Raw genomic sequence first — 20,940 nt, forward strand, 5'->3', positions numbered from 1 at the left:
TAAATGCTGTAATATTAATGACAATAATATTTTGATATTTTTTTCAGCTTTGTGAAAATGCTTTATGAAATACAAACCACATTCTCATTGAATTGAAAAGATATTGTGTTGATTTGTTGAATTGGCTAATGGTTCACAATTTCTGGAACCCACAGAGTAAATCAGAAATTCCTGGAGGATAAAAAGAAAAGCATGTTGGGCACTATGAAAATGCTTAAAAGAGAAACTAGCTGGAAATCTATTTTTGTTTGACCTTAATTCTTAATCTGAATTTTAAAAATATTTTGAATTCCAGAACAAAAAATTATTCAGGATGTGTTTTTGAATGTGTTTTTGAATGACAAAAAAACCTAAATAATCTCAATATTATAGATTTTCTTTTCCCTTAGGCATCTGTACTTTGAAATTTCTTACTTTATTTGGCAAAATGGAGACCAAAGAAGTCCCACGTAAAATGTCCTAATGAAACTGAGAAACAATTCTCCAGTGTCTAATAAAAATCACACCCATTACTTAATAGTTATTGTGCATATGTGTAAACTTCTATTCGTAGATCTTTTAAAGTGTGTGTGTGTTTGTAGTGTTAGCCATTCCAAGAGAATCTAGAGCTAAAATGGTCTTTGTTTCTTTACAGTACTAGTCTTTTAGTTAACAGTCTGTTTTGTCCTGCAGAGATTTTTCTTTCAATGAATAATTCACACTCAAACTGCATATTGGTAACTATATTTTAAAACAAAAAGTTCCTCACATAATAAATACATTTTATGCACATTAACTCCAAATTTACTTCAGAAAGCTATTTACAATATAAATAATTATAAATGAGAACACTTTGCAAGATATCATTGACATAGCTAATATTTTCTACTTTACATTCCAAAGTAAAAGTTCAAATTACAGCTTTATACTACAATGTCACTAAAAACTATACATTGCAAGGTGGTATTTGAAATATTGGCAATCAATATCTTTTCTCACAAATATAATCCTTTTTATAGCATGTCGGTCAAAAAACAAACATAAAATATTTTATCTTTTTTGAAGTGCCTACTCATATGTTTCATTTTTTGAACTATTTCCCTTTGGAAAAAATGGAAAAAAAGGTTACAGTACTTCCAAAAATTTTTTACGCTGATTTCATTTCTTTTGAAATGTAAACACATCAGGGTTATTAGGTGTAATTAAATGTGCCCTAGATCCACAAATAAGGGCAAATTCCCCCCATACAGATTTACGAAATCAAAGCCCCATGCAGCAAAATTGCAACAAGTAAAACTACAAACGTTTGGTTTAAAATTATCAATTAGGACTTCTTGTGTGAACCACCATGTGTGTGTGTGTGTGTGTGTGTGTGTGTGTGTGTGTGTGTGTGTGTGTGTGTGTGTGTGTGTTTGTATGTATGTATATATGAGGTTACTTCAAAAAGTTCATGGAAAATTTGAATTAAAAGATAATACGAATCCTTCCACTAACTTTTTGAAGACTCCTCATAGATATAGATATATAGAGAGATAGATATTTATATATATATAAAATTGGATATAGCACATTTTTATAAATTCACAGGTAATATAAAAATCATATTTTCTCTGTGTGTGTGTGTGCATGTACATGTGTGTGTATCCTTTCTGCATACAGTCCTAGAGAAGGAAATCTGAACAAACCTCTATTTGGAAATGAGCACAATCTCACCTCTTGAGTTAAGTACTACCCGTAGAGCCCTGCACATAAGAAATGAGCACCGCACAGACATTTTCCCCCAAAACATTTTCTATGCGTGATACCTTTTGTATCTGTCCATAGCTGTTCTGTTACTCATCTAAAATTTAGAATGACAATGAATATTTTATCCACAATATGTTTCATGGTAAGAACTAGCCAATAGATTTTGCTGTCTTAGATTTAAACCCCTATTCACAAAAACTCAACATTTATGTGAATGTTGAATCACTTATTTGGAGGACTGCAGGGTTTACATTCTTCATTCAGAAAATGTCTACATCTGTGATTTAAGTGAACTAGGGAGACAAATCTGGGCATTCACACTTTTTAAATGAGAAAAACTGTATTAAAGTGTAAGCTATTCCACTAGGCAAAGTGAATGAAACCCAAATAGTCAAATACTCAGCTTTCCAAATATCAGTATTCACTCTGTCACTTCCAAGTACTACTAGTACTAATAGAATTGCTCTAAATATCTTAGTAATGTCCTGCTCTTGAGAGAGAAAGCCATAAAATATGAAATCTATATTTAGAATGTCTCTTTATCTGTACTGTCATCTATGAAACTAATTTGGCCTAAATCTTGGGGAGGGGTAGGAGTCTTTCATTTTATTTTTAAATATCTATGCATATTTTCCAAATGTATTAGAAACTGTGCTAGAATTTATCCTCATCCTCATCCCTTATAAAAAAGAAAAGAAAAATGGAGCACATTATTCTTTTCTAGATGATCCTATTAAAGTTTATTTTAAGTGGTATTCTCTGCCCAGAGGTAGCATGTGGCAGCAGGGTGTAGAGAGAATTGAGACTAGTACCCAATTGGAATATTCTAGCCCTGTAAAATATAATCAAGAAAGAATAAATGGTTTTTCTGTATAAATATTGAAGGCAAATCATTAATTGCATCCTGTCTCATTTCGAATGTCACATCAGCACTGTCACAGTATCTTATATCAGGCATTTAGAGTTTAGAATAGCTAGCATATTATATTCAGTATAATATGTCAAAAAACTTGTGGAGCTAAATATCTGACCTGTAGTGACTGTGATGTTAATATTATGCATCCAAAAATAATACAAAAAATCTGTATATTTTCGGTAATAGTTTTAACAGAAATTTTTCCAAGGAATATTGGGTAAATATTCACTTATTTCTTTGGTCATTCAAATTTTTTTATTAGTTAGGGTAGGTAAAATGGGCAATAAAAATACTCTTACTATTACTAGAAAGCATTTGTATTATCTATTGAATTGATACATATAAGAATTGTACTGGTAATTGGACATAGCACGTTTTTTTTTTTATTTGTCTTATTTATTTATTTACTGGTGGCTGGCCAGTATGGGGATCTGAACCCTTGACCTTTGGTGTTATCAGTACCACACTCTAATCGAGTGAGCTAACTAGCCAGTCCCAGCACATTTTTATGAATCTGCAAGGTGATGTAAAAATCATGGCTCTCAGCATTTATCAAAGTTACAGAAATTAAGGATTAAAACTAATGCCAATTTAAGTTTAATTTTAACTGATTAAGTTATTGGGAACATATTTATTTTATATCCCATATTTTTAAAATAGACGTCGTCTTCCTTATGAGGAGATATGTTCCTGCACAGAATGAAATAATGTAGATTATAAATATATTTTAACACATCTATGCATATTTTAAGTTACCTTGTCATAAAATGTCTTAACTTATTTTGGATCATTTTGTAATAGTCATACCATATTGCAAAAAATGTAAGCTATATAATACTGTGGGCCTATTAGATGTAATGTAATAATACTGCTACTATAAAGTTATTAGCATTCAGTAAGTTTAAAAAACGGTTATATGTCTAAAACTGGGTAAATCTACCAATATTTTTAATCAAGATGTAATTTAGTTAGTTCTGTCTTCCTTTAAAAATATTGGTCATACCATTTTAAAGAGCATTATTATTCCTTGTGATTACCCCCTATCTGTGAAGTTCAAAATTTTTTCCTTCCACCAATTAACTATCCTTTATATAAAAATCATACTAAAACTCCACTAGTGACAATCTTTTCTTTAAAAGAATGAATGTCAGTTCATTTTCCTTGGTTCTTAAGTTTCCATTTCTCTTACAGCATCTATCCCTGACACATTTGGTAAAATGTATATATTAATCAGTAAAACCCATCTGTATAGATTTCCTTTCTTAAAAACACCATATTCATCAGATATTTCTGTCTTTGAAACATTTATCTATCCATAGAATTCTGCAAAACCTTAACATTCCTAAAACGTTACTTCATGTTGCAAATTGATCAAAAATCCATTTTAAGTATTCCAGGGGTTTCTCACAAATAATTTTCTCAAAATTACTAAATATTTTTGCTTGTATAGTGCAAAATTTAGTTTTCATTATACTTTGATTTTTTTAAATACATATAATAACCACTAACGTTTTCACTTACTTGCACTTTTTTGCATTTACAGCACAAATGTTGCTCTATCATACCCAAGAAGTAGTTATTTAAGTCTACGTAGCCTCTTCTCTCATGTACAAATAACCCAGTATTCATCTCTCATCTTATCATCGTTCAGATTGTCACCTACGTTTGGACTGCCAAATAACTGTTAACTGTGAAAATATAATGCTAATCCCTGAGTGTTCAATGTCATGTTATATTTTCAGAATTATAAATCAAGTACTTCCAGTATATTCCCCTTCTTGAATATGGCAAGAGTTTCAGGCATGGTACTCCTAGAAAATATTATCTTTGAAACTTCTCTACACACTGGTGCATTAAATAAACCTTATTATTTTTCTTTTCCCTCATAAGTTTCTACTATCTATATTTTGGCTGAATCTAGAAAGTTGACTGTAGCTATACATGCCTAAAAGAGCCCACACACCTGCTTGAGTTACAAAGCATCTAGACCTCTGTATGTGTGCAGAGAAGCCAGAATGATTAGTCTTGACAACTCATAGTGGATAGTTAATCGGTTAATATGTTCAGTTCTGCTGCACCAGTGAACCATGGAACCATGGAACATTAGAGCTGCCTCACAACCCAGGAAACTGGTGCCCAGGCATGGTGAGTGATACATCTATGGTCACAAAATTAAGGGTCAGCACTGGAACCCAGAGATTTTGGCATTTAGTCTGCTGTTCTTTCCACTATATCACGCAGATATAAGACCAAGTTTGTTGTTTTTGTTGCTTACAAACAATAAGGAAAATGAACATTTTGCCTGTTCTTTCAGTCGCAGTACTACTCTCAGTCTTTAAACACTTGTCTATCAACCTAACCTTTTATCTTAGACTCTCTCCCGAGGCTTTCCACATGTTGTCACATTGGCACATCTGTGCTTTGAAATGTTTTCAAACACTTACACGCCTGTCATGTAGCACTTTACTGGTTTTCCTTAGTTATTTTTTGCACTCATCAGCCTTTTTTCTTGGTGAATTGGTTTGAATTATTTATTTGGTTGGTTTTATAAGCAAGTCACAAATATTTTGTTTACCTGTTCTGAGCTTTAAATAATTTATTTTATTGTTTCATTTCACTCTGCCTCTGGCCTTTCCATCTTCATTAAACTACTTCAATTGGGCACACAAGTTTTTTGATGTGTGTCCCAACATCTCAGTGCTTTTACATAGAAAAACCCTTACTGCTATGTCAGTGCAATCTTGGTCTTTGTCTAACTCAAAAGTAAGGTGAAAAATCACTACTTCCTGATTGCTCATAATGGATACCAGGTGAAAAGTCATTCTTGACCACATCCAGAGCCATATCTCTAATTTACGCCTGAACCAAATGAGCTAGTGGTTTGAAACCACGAAGAAGAAATCATTTTACAGGATGTATCTCTCTCTCTTAGTCATTTTGAGGATGAAAATCTCTTTATGAAGCTTAATGTGCTAGGGTTAAGGAAATTTACCTATTTGTGGTCTATTTATGGAATATATTCTGTATTTCTCCATCTAAAGGGTACACAGTGGTCTGTGAATAGTGGTCTGTGTGTATGAGGATTGCTGGGTCATCACAATGTAATGTTATTACTCACCAGTCTTTTTCATGTGGTATACTGCTCACTCCATCTTACATGAGCATTTTTCAATTCAAAATGTATCTATTCTGATTCCCATATAATTAAAGGGGCAATTTGTGTATTCAGTTTAGCTCCATATCTGTTTATAACCCTGAATACTAGTGTTATGTTTTATTTCATTGGAACACATGTCACATACTCAGTAACTTAAATTATCCTTTCTAAAATCTGTGGCATAGTAAATGCTAGTAATAGGGCATTAAACTATAAATATGTTTCAGAGATCCTTAAAGAACAAAATACTCTAGAAAAACATCAGCTTCCATTGGTTATTATGACAGATGTTCCCTTGTGTCCTTGTGCTGGATCTGGCTGCATCCTTAGATGGGAAGTTACATCAAAGTGTGAGCCATTACAGCCCAAGGAATAGTTTCTAATGGTTTCACTGTCATATAAGTGCTCCAGGGCATATCCAGTTAATGTGTAAGCATGCTTATCAAAATACTGCCGGTGAGAGCCAAAGCAGTTTGGAGAGACGGCAGGATGGTCTCCTGCTGTCTGATGAGGAGACATATCCGAATGTAGATAGTCTTTAGCTAGGATCAAACTGGATTTTGAAATGCGATCCGAACTGGGACTACTTATCCGAGACAGTGCAGTGGGACTGTTGTCATAGTCATTTTCATGGGGGCTCAGCATCTTGCCCTCTCTCTGCTGGATGTGGTCACATGGTGAAGTGCTGGCAAGAGCAGAGCCGTGGCAGACTTCACCTGTTGGTGGGGGCTGTTGGTAGTTTGCAAAACAGAGGGAGTGTTTTTTCCCAGCTCCATTAATGGAAGCCAGTTGGTCTGGGGGCGCTTTCCTTAACTGCAATCTGTTCTCCTCTTCTTTAATCATTTGCTGGGTCGCTCTTATCAGAGTTTCAATTTTGCTAGGTTCATGTGGACTACTTTGATACTGCTCAGTGCGATATCGGTCACCTGATTCACTGGCCGACCCGGGGTCTGGAGAACTGACCACACTATCTTCATCCCAATGACCTCTCCCTAGAAATTAGAAAGAGTAGAAAGTAAGCAACCTCAAAATTTGACCCCCCAAAAAAGTAAGTGTATTTCTTTTTCCTATTAAAATAAACTTTATGTCTTTCATTTCTAAAACACCAATATTTGAAACACGGTCTCACATGAGAGATTGTCAACTTTTTGTACTGAATTCATATAAAATCAATGAATTTTAAATTCAAATGTATCTTTAGTAGGTAGTTACAATAAAGCTCTAAAATTAGATTTTAGAATATTTGAAGGTTAAAAAATATATATAATTCATACATATGTATATGTGTATATGTGAGCATGAGTGATATAAGTGTAGATTATATACAGATATATCTTGTCCCAATCAAAAATATAAATATTATCTTTTCAAATCTAGAGATAGATATCAGCTTCATAGATAATCGTAAAGTTACTCAGGTATCTTAGATTATTTCTGAAATAATGTAAAGAACAAACAAATATTTATAATTTTAATAACAACCTGTTTTGAACCAAGGAGAAAGATCTAATATGGAGAAATAGTGCATCCAAAATACATACCATAAGCTACATTATTCTCAAAACAGTGTAAAGTCAATATAAAAAGAGAGAAGAGAAACAAGTACGGATATATGAAAGCTGTAAACTGCTTAATGCAACAGAGAAGCCCTGGATCGCACTAGCCATTGCTTTCCGTTTCTCTTTTCTTCTTATTTCTAATATTTTCTTCTGGACCATGTAGGTTAAACCAGGATTTTCACTTCACTCCATTCTTTGGCAAGCAATTGCCCTTTGCCCTGGGTCTCCATTACCAGCCTACCAAACTAGACTCTCAAAGTAAAAGCAGAAAAATAAAAAGTGAGAACACAAACAAATTAAAATTACTGTGTCTGGGTGGTATTTGACAGGAGACTTCATGGACGGGGACAACATTGTCTAGCACATTTTCCATCCTAAAGACAAGAGTAATATCAGGGCCTTCAGATCAATTCTAATGTCACTGACTTAAAGAAATAGGGAGGGTTTCAAAGACCTGCCTGGATCCGAGCTTGGAATGGACAGAAGGAGCTTTCCTTACAGTTTACTTTGAAATGAACAACGAAAAAAGCATTACCAACTATCAAGGCTTTAACCACAGTGCCCATTTCCATGTGTTTGTAAAGCCATATGATAATGCCAAAGTGAAAATCTCAGTGGGTTCTACGTATCACTCTGTCCTTTACTCCTAGGAGGCATTTGTGGGTTGTCATAATGATGGGAAGCAGTTACTGGCATTTAATGTCCCAGAGGTTAAACCTCTGTGATATGCGTGACGGTCTATGAAAGGAAGAGTGGTCCTCTCCAACATATCAACAGTGCCCCCCAAGAAACGCCACTCTAACTGAATGAGCCCACGTACTATTCAAGTCTACACTGCAGCATGAGAACAGTGCAGAAGAAAATAACACGTGAGAAATTTAAATGTGTGCACACCGCAAGTGCAATAGACTTCTCAATAATTCACATGAACTTAATTCCTATACTTTCTGATGTTTAAAATCATAATTCTTTTAACTAACTTGTCAAAAATGAATATATTTTTGCAAACACTAGCAAAATTAATACACTTAGAGTAGACTTGGTTTTTAAAATCCCATGGGTGTGATTTCCCATTTGTAAATCAAAGGAGAAAACAATTTGGGTCGGTCCCTCCACCGCCACCCCTGGTATGGCCGAACGCTGCGAGCTCGGAGTCCCCGCCACCGCCCTTACCGTGGATCCTGTGGACGGAGGCGATGTGCGGCATGCTGTTCTCGTAGGCTTCTCTGCTTTCCGGGGACGCCTTGGTCAGGGGCAAGGCTGCGCGAGGGCCCCACCAGGGCTCCCTCCCGGCCTGCGGCGTTCCCAGGAAGTACCTGCCCGCCTCGCAGCGGCCCCCCTCGCAGGCCGGGGTGTGGAAATGCCGCTCCTCCACCAGCCTGGAGGGGTCGAGCGCAAAGCCGTAGCAGAGGGAGCTGCGGTCCGAGAACTGTCTGTAGGCGCACGACGCGTCATGCTGAGAGCCCGGCCGCTCGGCGGGGTCCAGGAGCTGCGGAGAGGCTGTGTCGGTCAGGGGACTTCCGCCCCACTGGCTGTCGTGGTCAGACTCCGATCTTTCCGTGTGAAATCCCGAATACTGAAACCGAGGGGGGAGAAAAGTCCATCGCAAAAATAAACAAATGGGTGACACAAGAAAATAAAGCACAGCCTTTACTCCGCAAGCATCCCTCAGGCCATATTGGCCTGAGGCCACCCAAATAAGCTCCAGCACCAGGCTAAGCAGCCTGACTTAGAATCACTTAATTATTCATGATGCCTACAAGGAAAATCCTTTTGGCTGCTGAAAGGAGATAAAAATAATAATAACAAACACCGACTGAAGGCCTAAATACCAGGCACTATACTGAGTGCTTCATGTGAATTATCGAATGGAATGTAGTTCTTTAGTCACCCTTTAATGGTGATATTAGTATCCCCATTGAATGGATAGAGAGAGAGTGTGATTTGCTCAAGGCCACAAGGTTGGCAGGTGGCAGCGCCAAAATTCAAACCCAACTTCTTCATCACTACCTAGACGGTATTGCCAAAGAAAGATTTTTTAAAACCTCCATATTTTATTCCTATGTGCTTTCCACAAATTTTAATAATTAGAAAACAAAACAAAAACTAAAGTTTTAAGGCACCAATGTGCTGAATCTTAACCTTCATACGAGACTGCTGGCTCTCTGAAGGCCATGCTGGATGGATGGTAGAATAGTTAATAAACGCTTATCTAATTCAATTGCAATATAGCTTTTAAAATGTCTTGCACCACATGAGCTGGACCTATTCACTAGGATGCGCTTCCTGCTTTCTAAAGTAAAACTTCAATTATGCTTAGGATCACCAGAAAAAAATCCAACCATGGGCAATAATGTGACTTGGAATTATACTACTCACCTACACCCAAACCATTTGGTCTAGTGTTGAAAGAAAACATGAAATGTTTGCCAGACCTCCATAAGACGTATGCCCAGTTTCAAGATCCTCAAAAGCCACTAAAATTAATAATTTTTAATATAATAGTAATATAATAATTTCTACCAGTTTTTGGTTGTCTAATGCCAAACACAATTCTAGATACTATGGAGATTAACTGCTATAATAATAATAGATGTCATTTAATGAGAGTTTGCTATGTACCTGGCAATATGCTAATCATTCCATATACATAATATTATTTAATCCTAATAACCACCTGGACACTAATATAACTCTATTTAATAGATGAGGAAACTACATCATTGAGAGTTTTAAGAAGATGCCACAGCTCCCCACAGTCTATCTGGTCTCAAATCCTGCACTCTAAACCATGATTTTACACTTGAGATAAAACACTGTTAGGAAAAAGAGGAGAGAAAAAAGGATCGAATGTTAGGGAGATTTACAGAAAAGGAGGTGGAACTGCATTACAGTCCCAGGAACTAAAATATAATTTTATTTTACATTTGCTTTCTCATTCCAGAAGGCAGAGTGGAAGGTGTGTGTGATGTTGTGGAATGAAGAGAAAAAAATCCTAGATTCCAGTTATTCCTTTGTCACATGCTGGTTGAGCAGATTTCACCCATGACAAGACCTTTGCAGGAAAGGCAAACTCTCCCCTTCCCACTAGGCCCACCCTGAGCAGGAAGAAGAAAACTGACCCTTGGCACCTCAGTGCAAACAGGCAACTCAGCCTAGGGCTTCTGGGAACACAGAAGAGGTACAGAGTTTCCTCTTGGGGAACTCCAAAGTATGCTAATAAATATAGCACACTCAGGACAGAGTTCTATGCAATTTCCAGGTTCGAGGTTTTTCTATTATCATTTTGAAAACTACTTTAATATTTTCCAAATGTACATATGGACTACCAGCATATTCCATCAAAAATATATAGAAAATTTAACTTTTCTCCCTGCAAGACTGTAAAATGTAAGGCATCAAGGCATCCTGAGCCCAGTTCTCCCCGCTACCCTTTTCACATGCCATCAGCCTTTTCTCCCAGTGAACACCATCCTCTTTCCACAAAGCAAAGGTGCCATCCTTGCCTTACTGAGTGGAGTGGGGAGCTGAGTGCTCAACATGTGTCCTTTGGTAGCACCATGCATATGCTTGCTTTGGAGAAACACAGCCCATCAGTGCTATTCCAAGCTAAGAGTTGCCCAGACTCTGCTTGTTTTTATAAAAGTATAAACCATGCCTATTTCTGAAGTACTCCAGTCAAGACTTTTGAGCCCTGTTGAGAGGGAAAAAAGCTTTCCCTGAGTGTATATGGAAAAGTGCTATTGGCACAGCAGAGAAGAACATTCTGCTCGTCACTCACAGAGAAAATTCAACATGAGACAACCCTGGCATAGATGAGGTACACATTTCAAGAGCACCCAAAGAATTTGAAGAATAAGCCTCTTGTCAATAGCCAGGAAACCATAATGGCAAGTACACGGGCCTGAGATATTCAAGCAGGCAGAAGTTGGGTGGTTTAGTTATACCAAGACCTCGCCCTGCTTTGTAGGTATGGAGGAAAAGCCGAGTAGTAAACCTTTGTTGCCAAGAAGACCTGTATACTCGCGCCAGTGAGCGCCATCAAAACCGGCCACATTCATCCCTTTATAATGAACTGCACTTGATGGAAACTCTGTTGAGGACACTACACGCCATTATTTGATCCAAAATATTTCCAGTGTTCATTAAAAGTAGTTGAGAAAAGAGAGAGTGTAGAAAGAGAAGAAGGCAGCCAGCCAATATGCACAGCGTGCACAGCACAATGAATGACTGCCGAGTAAGAAGGCTCCTGGTCCTCCCCACACCCACTTTTGCCACTTACTACATGCAAGACATTAAGAAGGAGATTTAATTTCTTTTGTCTCAACAAGAAAAAGGTGATGGTGATAGTTCACCTACCAAAGGCTGAACCAGAGTTGGGGCCATTCAATGGAAAAGGCTCTAGGGACAGGGAGCCAGGAGAACTTGTTTCCAGGTCCATCCCTACTAGTAACTTTCAGGGTAACCTTGGGAGATTACTTCATCTTCCTTAGCCTCATCTGTAGAATGATATATTGGGTTAGATTAGACTTTCTCTAACTTTTCTTTCAGCTCTAATATTCTATATTATACAATAATTATTTGATATCCTTTCTAGTGTTGAAACATATGATTCCTATGCCTGTCCCTGTATTTCACGTACTTAGAGAAGATAATTATTGAGAACTATAATCCAAGTCCAAGAATTTTTATTGTCATGTAAAAAGAAAGTTATCTTGTAAGTTATAATTTTACTATAATGCCAATTTGTCCCCAAGTATCCCATTATGGCACAATTTATTAGGAATTACATAATACCTTTTGGCCAATAAATTATTACATTCTAGAGGCTTCTGAGTATGAAGGACAATGGCAACCCTTTGAATCCGAATCTCTCCACTCATCCTCCCCTCAAACCTATAAGGTAATCAAGAAGCACAAATTAAATCACATATGACCAACACCATTAGCATTACTAAGAGGTAGAGAATATGACTAACTTGAAATTACTTGTAAGAAAAAAAATTAAAAATCCAACAGTAGTTACTATGACCCTGTGAGTGCAGAGAATAGAGTGCAGGGAGGTTTTAGAGACTACATAAAGGGAAAAATAGAGAGAGAGAGAGAGAGAGAGAGAGAGAGAGAGAGAGTTAGTTTATGACATAGATAAAGCACAGACAAAAATCACAGTTAGAAAAAAAAAAAGTACAATCTAAGTGCCAAAATATAAACACAAGGCAGTATTTGGTGGTTCATAGCACTGGGAACGGGGAAAGGACTCAAAAGTAAGCAAAATTCAAAGTGGCAGCCTTAGAAAAGTGTCATTTCCATAAGAGAAGAATTCAAATTGAGAATGGATGTGGTCCTCAGAAACATCATTGAAAGGAAAAAAAAAAAGAGAGAGAGAAAGAAATTAAGGATCTAGTAAAGATGAAAAGAAAAAGTTGAAAAATAACAAGCAGCACCTTCCACCTTCCCCCTTCCACAATGGCCATCATTTATTTTAAAAACTGTATTTCACAAACTGACAGGAAAGGGTGTTCTTAAAATAATAACCCAGCCCATGAAATGCCGAGGAACAGGGAAAAAATTAAATTCCATATAAATCTCTGGTAGGGAGAAAACAAGAAAATGGAGATACAAACATCGCAACTAATAAAAATTCTCAACAAATAGCCAACTATGAGACAAAAGAAAATTGTAAGACAGCACTCTAAACTGATTAAAGTATCCTCCACAAACATTTGGAGTTACACATACACACAAACACATACATTCACACATATGTGCACACACCTGGAATCAGGAATCAGAAATTTAAAAACTAAGAAATGAAACAAACAAAAAAACCCCCACAATAACAAAACAAAACACAATGCAACAAAAATTGACCAAACTCAAAGAAATTAAAGAAATAAAAAAATAAATTACAAGTTGTGAAAAAGGAGAATAGATTTGAATGAAATTTAACAAGGGAAATTGAAGAAAGGCTGGAAAACATCTTTGAGACAAAAACTACAAAAATTAAAAGGATTAGAGAGAAAGTGGTTAAAAGAAGATAGAAAAGGTTCCATATATGCATAACATTTATATAGAAGGTGATAGAGTTTGGATGTTATTGTCCCCTCAAAACCCATGTGGTAATCTGATCCCCAATGTGGCAGTATTGGGAGATGTTTGAGTCTTGGGTGTAGATCCCTCATGAATGGATTAATGCTCTCTCTCTGGGGGGTGGCGATAGTGAGTGAGTTCTCACTCTATTAGTTCCCGTGAGAGCTGGTTGTTTAAAATACACTGGCACCTTCTCTCTCTCTCTTTTGCTTCTTCTCGCCATGTGATCTGCTTGTACCTGCCAGCTGCCTGCCACTTTCCACCATAAGTAGAAGCAGCCTGAGGTCCATGCGAGATGCAGCTGTCCCAGAATCATAAGCCAAATAAACCTCTGTTCTTTATAAATTACCCAGTCTCGGGTACTCTATGATAGCAACACAAAATGGATTAATACAGAAGGCAAAGGAATTAGAATTGTTAAAACAAGTTGGAAAAGAAGAATAGAGTAAGAGAATCTTTCTACCCAACTTCAAGACTTACAATATAGATTAGTATAATCAAGACTGTGTGGTACTGAGGGAGAGAAGATGCACAGATCAATAGAACAGAATAGAGAATTCAGAAATAGACCCACACAAATACACCCAACTGTTTTTTTATAATTTAATGAAGGAAAGATAGACTTCTCAGCACATTGTGCTGGAGTAATTGGACATTCATAGGCAAAAATCAAGTGAACCTCAACCTAAGTGTCATATCTGACATAAGAAATAACTCAAAAGGATTACAGACTTCAATGTAAAACATAAAATTATGAAACTTTTAGAATACAGCATAAAAGAAAATCTTCAAGATCTAGGGCTAGGTAAAGAGTTCTTAGACTTGGCAACAAAAGCACAATCCATAAAAGGAAAAAATTGATAAATTGGACTTGGTCAAAATTAAAAACTTTTGCTCTGCCAGAAATCCTGTTAAGAGAATGAAAAGACAAGCTACAGACAGGGAGAAAACATTCGCAAATCACATATCTAACAAAGAATTTGTATCTAGAATATATAAAGAAATCCCAAAACTCAACAATAAAAAGAACAAAATGGGCAAAAGACATTTCACCAGACAGAACATACAGATTGCAAATAACCACATGAAAAAGCTGTTTAACATCATTAGGGACTAAGGAGATGCAAATTAAAGCCACAATGGACTATCACAACACACCTATCAGGCTGGCTAAAATAAAAAGTAGTGACAACACCAAATGCTGACAAAGCTGCAGGGAAACTGAATCCAACTCATACAATGCTGGTAGGAATGTAAAATGGTACTACCACTCTGGAAAACAGTTCAAAAGTTTATTAAAAAACTAAATGTACAATTACCATATGCAATCCTGGTCATTTATCTCAGAGAAATTAAAACCACATTCATACCAAAACCTGTACCTGAATGTCTATAGCAGCACCCCCACACACACCAAACCCCCAGGTCCTCCTCACTTGTTCCCTTTATTTATTTATTTATTTGTTATTTTTAAATGAGGTAAAATACACATAAAATTCACGAACTTACCTATATTTAAGTGTACAGTTCAGTGGCATTAAGTACACTTATATTGCTGTGAAACCATCATCATCATCCATCTCCAAACTCTTTATCATGCAAAATTAAATTCTGTATTCTGTTTAAACAATAACTTCCTATTCCCAGCCCCTGACAAACACAATTCTACTTCAGTCTCTATAACTTTGACTGTTCTCGGTACCTCATGTTAGTGGAATCATACAGTATTTGACTTTTTGTGACTGGCTTATTTTTCTAGCTTAATGTTCTCAAGGTTCATCCATGTTGCAGCATGTGTCAGAATTTCCTTCCTTTTTAAGGCTAGGTAACATTTCATTGTGTGTATATACCACTCATTTTGTTTACCCATTCATTTGTTGTTTGACACTTGAGTTACTTCCACCTTTTGGCTATGAAGATTATGAACATGGGTGTACAAATATTTCTTTGAGACCCTCTTTTCAATCCTTTTGGGTATATATCCAGAAGTGGTATTGTTAGATCATACAGTAATTCTATTTTTAATTTTTTGAGGAACAGCCATGCTGTTTTCCATAGCAGCTGCATCTTTTGTATGCTAACCAGTCATTTGTATATTTTCTTTTGAGAAATGACTATTCAATCTTTTGCCCATTTTTGCATGGAGTTGTTTTTTTGTTGTTGTTGAGTTGTTACAGAAGATTTATTTTTTAACAGCCCAAAACTGGAAACAACCCAGATGTTCATGAAAAGGTGAATGGTTAAACAAAATGTAGTACAGCCTTCCATATCCATGGTTTCCACATATATGAATTGAACCAATTGTGGATCAGAAATAATTGAAAAAAACAATTGTATCTGTACTGAACATGTATAGACATTTTTTCTTGTCATCATTCCCTAAACAATACAGCATAACAACTATTTACATAGCATTTACATTGTACTAGGTGTTAGAAGTAATCTAGGGATGATTTAAAGTATATGGAAAGGATGTGCATAGGTTACATGCAAATACTACACCATTTTATATTACAGACTTGAACATTTGCAAACTTTGGCAACAATGGCAGGTCCTGGAAACAATCCCCCACAGATACCAGGGGATAACTGTATATCCATAACATGGAATATTACTCAGCAATGAAAAAGGATGGACTATTGATACATGTAACAACCTAGATGAATCTCTAGGGAATTATGCTGAGTGAAAAATGCCAATCCCAAAAGGTTATATGATGCATTTATATAACATTCTTGAAATGACAAAATTAAAGATATGAAGAGTAGATTAGTGCTTGCTAGGGGTTAAGGATGAAAGAGGAGGCAGGAGAGTAGGTATGGAATGAAAGGGCAACATGAGAGATCCTTGCAGTGGTAAAACTGTTCTGTATCTGGATGGTAACAATGCAATATCCTGGTTGTGATATTGTACTACAGCTTTGCAAGATGTTACCATTGGGGGAAACCAGGTAAAGAGTACACGGGATCTCTCAGTTACAATTACATGTTAATTTAAAATTATATCAAAATAAAAAGTTTAATTAAAAGTTATGAAAACACATTAAATGGAGCATCATGCTGGAAGTAAATATGACATAAAATAATATGACAGCATTGAGCCAAACATACTAATCACAACAATAAATGTGAATGGACTTAAATCATCAATTAAAAGGGAAAAGGTTTTCAAATTGGTTCACAGAGTGTAACCTAACTCTTTACTGATTATAAGAGACATACCTAACACATGGTGTTTCAAAAGGCTAAAAATAAAGGGAGAGGCAAACATAAACAAGGCAAATTGTAATCAGTAAGAAACCAGGAGTTGAGATCTTAAAATCAAAGTAGAATTTAAGCTAAAAAAGCATTAATAAAACAAACAAAATATGCTTTAAGTTGCTAAAAGCCACAATTCACAATGAAGATATAACTGTTATGAATATCTATCAATCAAATAACATAGTAATACCATTTATATAAAGCTGAAACTATAGGAGATGCAAGGAGCAATGGAGAGAAACACCCCAATAATAGGAGACTAACACAACACTCTTAGTATAAAACAAGTAATGCAAATTTAAAGTATAAGAAATATCACAGAAGACTTAAAAAAACAAAACCAACCAATTAAATTTTAGGGCTATCTATCAAATTTTACATGCTGATAGTAAAGAAGAAACCTTTTTGGTATACATGTTTAATCATCAAAATTGATGAAACATTAGGCCAAAAAAACCTGGAAATTTTATGAAGTAAAAATATTGTAAAAATCTCTCTGATCAAAATGAATAAAATATGGAAATTAAAGACAAAATTTTTAAAAGTCCCTTCCACCCGAAAAAAGAAAAACTATGAAATAAGTCTTGGGGAAAACATACAAACACAAACATAATCACATAAATTAAATTACAGAATTTCTGGGAAAAGAATTAGTGAAAATACTACATATCCAAGCCTATGAAATATACAGCTTTAATCTCTAAATCAATAAAAATGAAAGAAAAGTAAATTTGTCTCAATTTAAAAAGCTAAAAAAAATAAAATAAACCAAAAGAAAGCACAATAAAAAAGGTAAAAGGTTATAAACTATCAACAAAGCATATATTAAAATAGCTCTTAATCATATGAAAAGAGTTTAACACCTTCATAAGATAAACACAAATTAAAACAACACCGAGATATCATTTCTCAGCCATCAGATTTGCAAAAAATTCAAAAGCTTGACAATTCATCACTCTGCATAGCATGAGGAAACAGGCACTCCCATGTATTCCTGCTGGGAATACAAACTGGTACAACCCCTACAGAAGGTCATTGGAAATCACCTCCAGTACTATGTTAAATAAAAGTGGTGAGAGTGGGCATCTTTGTCTTGTTCCTCTACTTAAGGGAAAGGCCCACAGTTTTTCCCCATTCAGAATGATACTGGCAGTGGGCTTGTCATAAATGGCTTTTATTGTGTTGAGATATTTTCCTTCTATACCTAATTTGCTGAGAGTCTTTATCATGAAAGGATGTTGAATATTGTCAAATGCTTTTTCAGCATCTATTGAGATAATCATATGGTCTTTGTCCTTGAGTTTGTTGATGTGATGTATCACATTTATTGACTTTTGTATGTTGAACCATCCTTGCATCCCTGGGATGAATCCCAGTTGGTCACAGTGTATAATTTTTTTAATATGTTGCTGTATTCTGATCGCTAATATTTTGTTGAGGATTTTTGCATCCAGGTTCATCAAGGATATTGGTCTGTAATTTTTTTTGTTGTGTCTTTATCTGCTTTTGTTATCAGAGTTATGTTGGCCTCATAGAATGAGTTTGGGAGAGTAGCATCAGTTTCAATTGTTTGGAATAGTTTGAGGAGAATTGGTATCAACTCCTCTTTAAAAGTATGATAGAATTCAGCTGTAAAGCCATCCAGAATCAGACTTTTCTATGTTGGAAGATTGCTAATTACTGCTTCAATCTCTTTGCTTGTTTCTGGTTTGTTCAGGTTTTCTGTCTCTTCTTGGTTCAGTCTTGGTAGTTTTTATGTGTCTGGAAACTTATCCATATCTTCCACATCTTCATATTTGTTGTCATACAGCTGTCTCTAATGATTCTTTGTATTTCTGTGGTATTAGTTATAATGTCTCCCTTTTCATTTCTGATTTTTGTTATTTGGGTCTTCTCTCTCTCTTTTTTTTTTTTTTTTGTTAATGTAGCTAATGGTTTGTCTATTTTATTTATTTTCTCAAAAATACAACTTTTTGTTTTGTTGATTTTTTTCTATAGTTTTTTGGGTCTCTATTTCATTTAGTTCTGCTCTAATCTTAATTATTTCTTTCCATCTACTACCTTTAGGTTTGGATTGTTGTTGTTTTTCAAGTCCTTTGAGGCATAGTGTTAGGTTGTTTATTTGAAGTCTTTCTGTTCTTTTGATGTAAGCATTTATTGCAATAAATCTGCCTCTTAGTACTGCTTTTGCAGTATCCCACAGGTTTTGGTATGATGTATCTTCATTTACATTAGTTTCTAGAAATTTTTTGATTTCCTTTTTAATTTCTTCTTGGACTCATAGGTCATTCAGGAGCCTATTACTTAGTTTCCATGTATTTGTATAGTTTCCAGAGTTTTGCTTATTATTAATTTCCAATTTTAGTCCATTGTGGTCTGGAAAGATACTTGGAATGATTTCAACTTTTTAAAATTTGCTGAAGCTAGATTTGTGATCTAATATGTGGTCTATCCTGGAGAATGTTCCATGAGCTGATGAGAAGAAAGTACATTCTTTAGTTGCTGGGTGAAATGTTCTGTATATATCTGCCAGATTCAGTTGGTCTAACATGTAGTTTAAATCCTCTGTCTCTTTGTTGATTCATTGCCTGGAAGATATGTCCCATACTGAGAGAGGGGTGTTCAGATCACCCACTATTAATGTATTAGGGCCTATTTCTTTCTTTAGGTCTAAGAGTGTTTGTTTTATATATCTAGGTGATCCAGTATTGGGTGCATATATATTTATGATTGTTATGTCTTCTAGCTGGATAGATCCTTTTATCATTATATAGTGGCCTTCTTTGTCTCTTTTTATGTTTTTTGGTTTAAAGTCTATTTTATCCAATATAAGAATAGCTACTCCTGCTTAATTTGGGTTTCTATTTGCATGGTATATCTTTTTCCATCCCTTTACTTTTAGTCTGCGTGTTTCTCTATATGTGAGATGGGTCTCTTGAAGATAGCATATACTTGGGTCTAGCTTTTTAATCCAATCAGTCAATCTGTGCCTTTGAATGGGGAGTTTAATCCATTCACATTCAGGGTGGTTATTGACAGATATTGTTTAATTCCTGTCATTTAATTACTTTTTGTTTAGATGTTTTAAATATCTTTTGATCCTTACTTCCCCTTTTATTTCTCTTCTTCAATGTTAGTTGGATATTTGAGGTGGCATGATTTAGCTTCTTGCTCTTTCTCACTGGCATTTTTGTTTTAACAGCAGGTTTTGCTCTTTCTTGTATATCTGTGGTAGTGACATTCATTAGTCAGATTCCAGATGAAGGACTCCCTTAAGAATTTCTTGCAGAGCTGGTCATGTAGTGGTGAACTCCCACAATTTTTGTTTGTCTGTGAAATACACTATTTCTCCCTCATTTCTGAAGGAGGGCCTTGCTGGGTAAAGAATTCTTGGCTGGAGTTTTTTGATAGAGTCTTTAGGTTTTTCTATATGTAGTATCATGTCATCTGCAAATAGGGAAAGTTTGACTTCTTCTTTTCCAATCTGGATTCTCTTTATTTCTTTCTCTTGCTTGATTGCTCTGGTTTTAGAAAAACCTAAAGACTCTATCAAAAAACTCCTAGAGCTGTTTAATAACTTCAGTAGCATTGCAGGATACAAAATAAATGCCCCCAAATCAGTTGCATTTATATACTCAAATAATGAACAGAGAAACAAAGAAAGTAAGCCCATTTACAATTGTCACAAAAAAATAAAATACCTAGGGATCAATTTAACCAAGGAAGTGAAAAACTTCTACAACAAGAACTACAAACCACTTCTGAAAGAAATTAAAGAAGACACAAAAAGATGGAAAGATATTCCATACTCTTGGATTGGAAGATTTAACATTGTGAAAATGTGTCTATACTACCCAAAGCGATCTACAGATTCAATGCAATCCCCATCCAAACACCAATGACATTCTTCACAGAAATGGAAAAAACAATCTTACCCTTCCTATGGAACAACAAAAGACCCCAAAGAGCCAAAGCAATCCTGAGCAAAAAAAATAAAACCAGAGGCATAACACTACCTGACTTCAAATAATACTATAAAGCTATTGTAACCAAAACAGCATGGTACTGGTATAAAAATAGACATTCAGACCAGCGGAGTAGAACTGAGAGGACAGAGATCACCCCTCAGGCTTACAGCCATCTGATATTGGACAAAGGCAACAAAAATCTACATTGGGGAAAAGACTGCCTCTTCCACAAGTGGTGCTGGGAAAACTGGATATCCCTATGCA

General features: G+C 35.5%; 1 protein-coding gene across 2 annotated transcripts in view; it reads right to left on the reverse strand.

Annotated features, from left to right (window-relative positions):
- Window positions 1-872: 872 nt before the first annotated feature.
- The window catches only part of SIM1 (SIM bHLH transcription factor 1), a 77,535-nt gene continuing 57,467 nt past the window's right edge, over window positions 873-20,940 (reverse strand). For both annotated transcript variants that reach the window (XM_063097045.1, XM_063097046.1), the window contains exons 11-12: window positions 8,531-8,933; window positions 873-6,790 (exon numbers count right to left, since the gene is read on the reverse strand). In XM_063097045.1, coding sequence (XP_062953115.1) covers window positions 6,060-6,790; window positions 8,531-8,933 — 1,134 coding nt within the window. In that variant the 3' untranslated portion in view covers window positions 873-6,059. The remainder of the gene's footprint in view (window positions 6,791-8,530; window positions 8,934-20,940) is intronic.

This window comes from Cynocephalus volans, chromosome 5 (genome assembly GCF_027409185.1).
Source record: "Cynocephalus volans isolate mCynVol1 chromosome 5, mCynVol1.pri, whole genome shotgun sequence".
Taxonomy (NCBI): Eukaryota; Metazoa; Chordata; class Mammalia; order Dermoptera; family Cynocephalidae; genus Cynocephalus; species Cynocephalus volans.